Below are 9,538 nucleotides of genomic sequence, written 5' to 3'. Positions count from 1 at the left end.
GATCAAGTGGTTTTACACATATATACATATTCTTTGCTCATTTTGATAATTATTTTCCTCATTTCTTGATTATTTTTATTTAGTTCCTTAATTTTCTCATCATTTTGTTGATAATTTTGTAGATTTTGATTTTGTTGATTATTTCATTCATTTAGTTGATTATTTTGGTTTATTTTGAGCATCATTTTACTAACTTTTCTTCATTCTGTTGATTATTTCATTCATTTTGTTGCTTATTTTATTCATTTAGTTGATTTTATTCATTTTTTATTCATTTTGTTTATTGATTCATTTTATTTGTTTTGTTGATTATTTTGTTCACTTTGTTGATTATTTCATTTATTTAGTTGATTATTTTTATACATTTTTGATCCATTTTGTTGTTTATTTGAGTCATTTTATTGATTATTTTGTTCATTTTGGTTTATTTTGTTGATTATTTGAGTCATTTAGTTGATTATTTCTATTCATTTTTGTTTCATTTTGTTGTTTATTGAGTCACTTTATTGATTATTTTGTTCATTTTGTTGATTATTTGCTCATTCTTCATTGCGCTGAACTCTTGAACTCCTGACTACTCCTTTATGACTAAATCTCTGTTGGTACACATGAGTCAAAGCAGGAGGACTGATCAGCTGTGACTGAATGTGAAACTGGCGGTCCGTCCCACGCTCACAGATCTAAAGGCAGTGGGTTGTATTTGTGTTGAATGTGCCTGCACACACTGTTACCACTCCTTCATTACTCTGATAACAGTGGACATAATAAAACACTATTATCAACTGTGGGATCGGATTAAAGATAAAAAAGATCAGAGCTGAGGTGAAACCGAGGACACCGACAGAAACAGTTCAAACGGACAAATACTGAGTCAGTCCAGGCCAGTCCAGTCCAGTCCAGTCTAGTCCACTTCAGTCCAGTCCAGTCCAGTCCAGACCGGTCCAGTCCAGTCCAGTCCTACTATTTTGTTATTCTTCTGTTTTGTTCAGTTTGTGGCTTATTTTCTTCATGTTACTTAGTATTTTGTTGATTTATTATAAATTTTAGTTCATTTTGTTGATTTGTTTGGCTGTTTTTCTTCATTTTGTTGCCAATTTAATCATTTTCCCCCCATTTTTGTTTATTTTCTTGCTTATTTTCTTTATTTTTCCAGATTTCATTCGACTAATTTATTTTTTTCTGCAATTATGTCCAGTTTGTGGCTTATTTTCTTCAAGTTACTTATTGTTTTGTTGATTTATTATTAATTTTTGTTAATTTCATTGATTTGTTTGGCTGTTTTTGTTCATTTTGTTGCCAGTTTGATAATTTTCCTCCTTTCTGTTTATTTCTTGGTTATTTTCTTTTTTTTCCAGATTTTTATCAACTGTTTTGTTATTCTTTCTTCAGTTTGTTCAGTTTGTGGCTTATTTTCTTCATGTTACTTATTTTATTATTCATTCTTGTTTGTTTTAACTGATTCATTTGGCTGTTTTTGTTCATTTTGTTGCCAATTTGATCATTTTTCCTCCATTTTTCTTTATTTCTTGCTTATTTTCTTTATTTTTTTTCCAGATTTTTATCGACTATTTTGTTATTTTTTCTTCCATTATGTCCAGTTTGTGGCTTATTTTCTTTATTTCATTTCGGGTAAATGGTGGCGTTTCCCCATCATGCAGTTGGATTCCAAATATTCACACACTCTTTTCCTGGTTCTGGATCATGACCTGACACTGAACCAGTGTTTCGGTTACCTGGATGCGTCAGGTACGGCGGCAGCGGCGGTCTTACCCGTTGTACGGCCGGTAGATGTCGGGGAAGCTGCCGTTTATTTTGACGTCCGATCCAGGCCAGAAGAAGGTTCCGGACTTCAAACCCTGGTGTTTGGCCGTGTGCCAGATCTGCAGCAAAAACATGTATTAATTACAGATTCTGTGGAAAAAAAACTGTAAAAATTAAAAAAAAATACAACCCTGAAATGTCCCGGTTCCATTAGAAACATGAGACTAGTTACTATTGGACAGGTGGACTCTTTAACCCACTGGTGTCCAGGTGAGCATTTTATACACACTACACGCTTATATTCATTATTTATAGTATTTATTTAGTTCATTAATATTTATTTTATTCATTATTTTATTTTATATTTATTTTATATGATCTGGTTTGCTGGACACTTTTAACAGGACGTTGTATGACTTAGACAGGGACACATCTGTCTGCAGATGTTTTGTCTGATGCACTTTATCTTCATCTCGTGGGCACTTTAGCAAAGTTGACTTTGGAAGGGTTTGACTTGACTGTTTTTATGTACTGAAAACTTGTTTTTGCTTTTATGGATGAAAGTTGTGTCTGGAACTATTTAATGAACTGCTGCCCGTCTGGGACAGGACACTCTTGGAAAAGGGATTTTTAATCTCAATGAGGCTTTCCTGGTTAAATAAAGGTAAATAAAAATAATATAAATAAATAAATAAATAAATATTAACCCTTGTGTGGTGTTCAGATTTTTCTTACTCAGCCAGTGTTTGTGGGTGTGGTGGACCCACTGCATTTGTGGTATTTTAACTCAACGTAATCAACAGCTATGTGTTGAAATACTCAACAGATGTTTACGTCATCCCAATTACAAGCAACATAAAAAGTGTCTGTGTTTAATATTTGCCTTTTGCCTTTGCTAGATCACATTTATGAATTAAAGTGCTATTGTTTTGTTTATTGTTCATTCGCATGTTTACAAGACAATAAAATATAATAATAATAATAATAATAATAAAAGACATGCCGGGGGAGCCAAAAACCAAAGTGGTTTATCATGGGCCTCCCCAAAGACCTGAAATAGAAAAGCATTTGCAGTGTCTAATAACGATATACAGTCATAAGCAAACAAAATTAACTAAATGAAGGAAATGAGTCAAAAACAAATCTAACAAAGAAACTATACACATCGTGAGCAGTGGCATGTGGAAAAAAATAAGAATCGACAAAACTATGAAACGAAATTCAGAATGAAACTAATAAGTTATCTAACTCAGAAAAATGACAAATGAATCAAGGAAAACAAACAGATCAGGTGAAAGTAGAGCATGGGTGTTCTATGAAATCCAATGTTCAGAGTTTTTTGAATCTGGGTCAGAACACACAGGTTTGCTGTGACTGGCTTAAACTGTTCCATATGATGGGGTACGATACAGTGTAAATGGTTTCTGATTGGATTTGGTCATAATCGGTCTTAGTAGGTTCTGCTGTCTCGTACTGTGGTGATGAATGTCTGAGTTGAACCAGAAGAAGCCTTTGTGCTACTTGTTTTTTAGTTTGTTTTTTTTAATAAAATGTAATATAATCAACATATGAGAGGAAAAAATTTATTTAAAAATAATGGATGTTCCTACCTAACAGAAGTGATAAAAGAACAGGTATTGAAACCCCCTTAATATTTGAAATGTTGTACTTGGGAAACATTGATTCTGTAAATCTCTTAAGAAGGGATGACTACAAACTGACTCGAATAATGCTGCAAAAAGGCGATCAGCAGGAGATGGGGAACCAGTCTGGTGCCCAGCATACAGGAATGGGAGGATGTTCTGCTCAATATTTACGGAATGGAGAAAGTTACTGCATACGTTAGGTTGGAAGTCGATAAGTTCAGAGATACATGGGAAGGATGGCTACATTATGTAAGACAACATAGATCAGATTTTGTACAGGGGAAGTAATTTTACTGTTGGTTATGTAGGCTACTGTTCAGCAGGCGTTAGTACTGACCTACATTTGACATGCACCTGGTGAGAGACCAACTGAAGGAAACAGATTTTGTTTTTTACACCCTGGTTCAATGCTACAAAGTTTGTGTTATTTGTTTTTGTTTTATTTTTATTATTTTATTTATTTTTTTATTTCTACATTTTATTTTATATGCTTGTTGGAATGATTCGGTCAGGTTACATGTGTATGTGGACGTATATCCTTGATATGGAAACATCTGTATTGAAAAAGGTAATTTTTCCAAATGTAAAGGAATTTCTTTTTGTAAAAGTGAAATAAAATACAAATTAAAAAAAAAAAAAAGAAGTGATAAAAGATTCCACTCCTGGGAAAAGAAGGGACTTACAACATACTTATCTTTGACACATATGAGGACATTCCAAAGCTTTCAGGCCCTACAAACCAAATTTGGGTTAGAACAGACGGACTTTTTCAGGTTCCTCCAAACGTGTGATTATTTTAATAAAGAAAGTCAAATCACAAACTGAACACCAACTGAGTCTAACTGGTACCAAATCTGAAAACAAGCTGATAGCTCCACACTAAAGAGGGTCATGTCTCAGCTGTATAATGTGTTTATGATGACAAGAAATGATAACACTCTGCGTATAAAAAATAAATAGGAAAAGGAAGCGGGAATGAGATTTTCAGATGAGAAATGGGAAGAAATCTGTCAGTTTCAGTGATCTTCTACAAATTCGTTCGAATGGAGAGACCATTGTTGGAAAAATGTGGTTAGATTTTTTCAGACCCCCCATCAGAGTAAAAACAGAGGTGGTTCTTCTGAGTGATGGACACAGTGTGGATCACAGGAGGCCGATCATTCCCATGTGTTCTGGGACTGACCCAACATGCACCAGTATTGGAAGGATATTCGCAGGACTTTACTATTGGTCTTCAAGGTTCCTGTTCCCTAGAACTGTGCAAATCTGTATCTTGGTGATGTCTCTGTACTAGATCGGAGGGAGGATACACAATTATTACAGGTGCTTTTAGCAGCCAGCAAGAAATCTATTACAAGAAGGAGGTTAAAGCCAACTGCACCAACATTAGCAGACTGGTACCAGACCGTCTGCAAATTTTCAAAATGGAAAAAACTGACTTATTTTATCAGAATCCAGAGGGATAAATGTGACCATATTTGGGACAAATGGATTCAGTTTGTATCCTCTAGCCGCCCAGAATTTGTCTCACTGCTCTAAGAATGTCTTCTTTATAATCTCCCTGTCTTTATTCTTTGTTTATGTTTTACTTTTGCATAAACATGTGGAATGTTTAAAGAACCCAAAGGGATTGAAAGCTGTGATTGTCTTTTTTTTAAGTGAGAAATACCAAAACTGTAAGCACTCAGTTCATATGTTTTGTTTTTTTTTGACACTGTTGTATGTACAAAATAAGAAAAACAAAAGGACTCTAATAGATATCATATGTATGAATGTTAATGCTGAGATATCTTGCTCCTTTTCCAATAAAAACAAAATAAAAATAAATAAATAAATAAATAAATAATGGATGTGGATGCCTTGGGGGGGGGGGGGGGGGGGGGTATTTTTGGGTTTGTCTTTCTGTAAAATGTGTTGTGTTATTGTTACATGTGGTATTTATTCTTTGTGTCTGGGCCCCTCTGGAAAGCTCATCACCTTCCCAGTGTCCCTTTTCACATTATGTGAATCGGCTCACATGTGCTCACAGCTCTTCTGTGTCTGTGTTCATATTAAATCAGTCTCAGTGAATCCAAAGGAACTTTGTGTTGGTAAATGACAGTTGTTCAAATGGACAGGATTTCAGTTCAGTTCAACATGTTGATGCTCATATGAACTATGTTTTCAGCTCCAAAATGAACCATTTCATCACAATTAATGCTATATTTTCATGTCACAAATGGACAAGTTCTATTTGAACTGAACTGAGCTGAAAAACAAATCTTCTCTTCTTTTGGATTCCCCAGTTTTTCTTCCCAGATTCTCTCCTCCATATCACATGTTTTATTTGTACAGGTTCAGTCTGGAGTATGGTGCTGATCCATCCTGCTTCTGTTCCACCAATACATACATGAAGAATGGCACACAGCACTGTTTACATCAACACTTTTACAATAAGAAGCATTTTTAGACACAAAGAACAATTCTATATTGTTCTTTCCTCTTTAGTCTGATGCTAAACTATCCAATAAATAATAGTGCTCCTAGTTTTTGCACAGGGATCATTAGTGTAAACGCTGACATGGCTGCAGAGCATCAGTATGATGGGATCCACAACAACCATGTCACATCCGTCCACTGACACATTTAGTGTTTTTGTGTCAGCTGGGATTGTTTTAGATCCACAATAGCAACATTTATGAAGAAGAGCACAATTAGCAATAGGAAGTCTAGAAGTTTATTCCTAATAAAGTACTGGGACTGACCAGAGCATCATGGGTAATGTCACGTCCGTCCACCAGTTATTTATGCTCTTTAATGCTATTTTAAGAATTCTATTCTAATTTATTTTCTTCTATTCTGTGTTATTATTTTATATTCTATGCCACGGGTGTCAAACATGTGGCCCGGGGGCCAAATCCGGCCCGCCAAAGGGTCCAGTCTGGCCCATAGGATGAATTTGTGAAATGCAAAAATGACACTGACGATACTAACAATCAAGGATGTCAACATAATTTAAATTCAGATTCCACATACAGACCAATTAGATCTCAAGTGGGTCAGAACCAGTCAAATACTATCAGATTAAAACTATGAAAACAGCCAAATGTCTCTTTGTTTTAGCATAAAAAAAGTTAAATTACATGAAAATGTTTATATTGACAAACTATTCTTTTACAAAAAATGTGAATAACCCAAAATGTCTTCAGATAAGAAAATGCAATTCTACCAATATTCTGCCTGTTATTAAATGTTTTGTGCATTTGTAATTGTAATGTCAGTTCTAATGTACATGTGTAAAGGATAAATTGATAATCTGAGGGAGAATATTGTTAAAATTCCACTTGTTTTTCTTAAGATGTTTCCAGTTGTTCATGTTATTCAGATTTTTGTAGATGTACTGTAAACATTATCATGATTTAATTTGAGTTTTTTCACTGTTTTTGTTCTACTGGTCTGGCCCACTTGAAACCGTATTGGGCTGAATGTGGAACTGACCTAAAATGAGTCTGACATCCCTGTTCTATGGTACATTCTGTTCCATACTGAATTTATTCATTTCAGTGCCCCCCCCCCCCCCCCCCCCAGGTGTTAGAGTTATTATACCATGTTAACCCTAACCCTGTTATACCATATTCCAAATCCAATATTTCTGAAAATAGAGCTTCCACTGTCAAAGAATATCAGTAGTCTGTGCACAAATGGATTAGCATTATTTACACACACTTCTATGACTTTAGGACAACTTTTTTGTTTTTTTTTTTTGACAAAAATGGACACTCATTTGACCCCCTAAGGAAATTTTAGCCAAAATGCAAAATGTAACGATTGTTGTGTTGGTGCCTAAATGTGAATAAAGGCTGGACTCACGGGCTGACCCAGGTACCAGGCCGGGTTGTCCTTCTCTGGACTGGACAGACTGAAGGACGCGTCCATCACCGGGTCGTACATGCTGTTGTCGATTAAACCGTTGGATTCTGGGTACAAACCCTGAAGGACGGAACAACACCGCTGTAAACAAAAGCTCCTGTGATGACGAGTACGTCCAACCTGATTCTGCAGAACGCCGTCGTTAAAGTTTGGAGCCGATTTCAAAGGAGTCACATGACAGTGTTTTATTTTATGAATGTGATTTATGTCATAATGAGCAGGATTCCAGGAAAACGCCTGAACGGACACAATAGCTGGCATGAGTTTGACCGCAAAGTAATTTAGTCTGAGTCAAACCAGTGGATTTACGGTAAAACGAACCATCCAATAACATGTGTTTGTTCTGTGGATCATGTGACCGCTGAGCAGAAATGAGTCTGAGATTCACTGAAGAAGAGAAATATCCAAATACAATCATAAATACGAGCAGAACACATCTAATGTCATCAGTTTTGTTCATTCTCTAGATTTATTTGCTCATCATCTTCAATATTTTGTTTATTTCCCAAATGTGTTTGTTCGTTTATAGACGACTTTGTTAATTTTCATTTTTATTTTGTTAATTTTCATGATTATTTCATTAATTTTTTGTTTATTTTCACAATAATTTTGTTCTGTTTTGTTCAGTCCTCAAAAAAATACATGATTCTGTTTCTTTTCATGATTATTTTCTTCATTTTTTTTTCATTTGTTGTTCATTTCAACGGTTATTTTGTTTACTTTTACATTTTCACAATTATTTAATACTTTTTTTTTCATTTTCACGATTATTATAATCATTAAAGATTATTTACTTAATTTTATGATAATTTTATTAATTTTTGGTTGATTTTTGTTCAGTCATCAAGAAAATAGATGATATTGTTTGTTTTCTTGATGACTGAACATAAAAAGGAACTAAATAATCGTGAAAAAGAACAAAAGATGAACTAAATAATTATGAAAATGAATAAAAGATGAACTAAATAATCATGAAAATGAACAAAATAATGAAAATTAAGAAAAAATGAACAAAATAATCGTGAAAAAGAAAAAAGATGAACTAAATAATTATGAAAATTAAAAAAAATTAAATAAATAATCATGAAAATGAACTAAATATTCATGAAAATTAACAGAAAATGAAAACAATAATCGTGAAAATGAACAAAAATGAACTAAATAAATGTAAAAACAAACAAAGCCATCTAGAAAATGAACAAAAACATTTGGGAAATACTCAAAAATCTACAAAATAATCCAGGAAAAAGAAAAAAACAACAATGACCAAATGAACCTGGTGAATGAACACAGGTGAAGACAGCTGGACGTGTTTTCTGCAGTTCTACTTTTTTTTCTTTTTTCTGCAGTTCTACTTTTCTTTTTTCTTTTTTCTGCAGTTCTACTTTTCTTTTTCTGTTTTCTGCAGTTCTACTTTTCTTTTTTTCTGTTTTCTGCAGTTCTACTTTTCTTTTTTCTGTTTTCTGCAGTTCTACTTTTCTTTTTTTCTTTTTTCTGCAGTTCTATTCTTTTTTTCTGTTTTCTGCAGTTCTACTTTTCTTTTTTCTTTTTTCTGCAGTTCTACTTTTCTTTTTTCTGTTTTCTGCAGTTCTACTTTTCTTTTTTCTGTTTTCTGCAGTTCTACTTTTCTTTTTTTCTGTTTTCTGCAGTTCTACTTTTCTTTTTTTCTGTTTTCTGCAGTTCTACTTTTCTTTTTTTCTGTTTTCTGCAGTTCTACTTTTCTTTTTTTCTTTTTTCTGCAGTTCTACTTTTCTTTTTTCTGTTTTCTGCAGTTCTACTTTTCTTTTTTTCTGTTTTCTGCAGGTTTTCTATGCACCTTAGTGCCGTTGGAGTTCTGAGGTCCAGCTCAAACACATGCAGGTTTCGGACGCTTTGTCCATTAAAGGTGTGTTTTTCCGCTGTCGGTGTGATTGTGTGGTTTGCTTGGTTACCGTGACGATGGTGTAGTGGTTGGGGAAGGTCTTGCTGGGAAACGCCGCCTGCATGTACGGCGCAGATGTCCCACATGTCTCTGCAACGTAAAGAAGACGCAACATGAGGGACAGAACCACGGACTGAACCCAAACACGTCCACACACGTCCACTTATCTCTAGTTCTTTTTCCGTGCTCCATCTGTCCTAACCTGTCCCATATTTATATAAATGTGTTCCAAACACAAGTGTGTAATGTTGGTTTTTCCATTCAATCCCAAATGTGCTGATTAGTTTCTTTCTTGTGGTCA

At 34.3% G+C, this 9,538-nt stretch overlaps 1 protein-coding gene across 1 annotated transcript in view; it reads right to left on the bottom strand.

Annotated features, from left to right (window-relative positions):
* The window catches only part of LOC115428206 (venom phosphodiesterase 1-like), a 44,687-nt gene that overhangs the window by 22,100 nt on the left and 13,049 nt on the right, over positions 1–9,538 (bottom strand). The window contains exons 7-9 of the mRNA XM_030147042.1: positions 9,248–9,327; positions 7,257–7,376; positions 1,771–1,880 (exon numbers count right to left, since the gene is read on the bottom strand). Of these exons, the coding sequence (XP_030002902.1) occupies positions 1,771–1,880; positions 7,257–7,376; positions 9,248–9,327 (310 nt within the window). The remainder of the gene's footprint in view (positions 1–1,770; positions 1,881–7,256; positions 7,377–9,247; positions 9,328–9,538) is intronic.

This window comes from Sphaeramia orbicularis, chromosome 11, assembly GCF_902148855.1.
Source record: "Sphaeramia orbicularis chromosome 11, fSphaOr1.1, whole genome shotgun sequence".
Lineage (NCBI taxonomy): Eukaryota > Metazoa > Chordata > Actinopteri > Kurtiformes > Apogonidae > Sphaeramia > Sphaeramia orbicularis.
The sequence above is the reverse complement of the archived record's forward strand: the minus strand, read 5'-3'. Positions and strand labels throughout refer to the sequence as shown.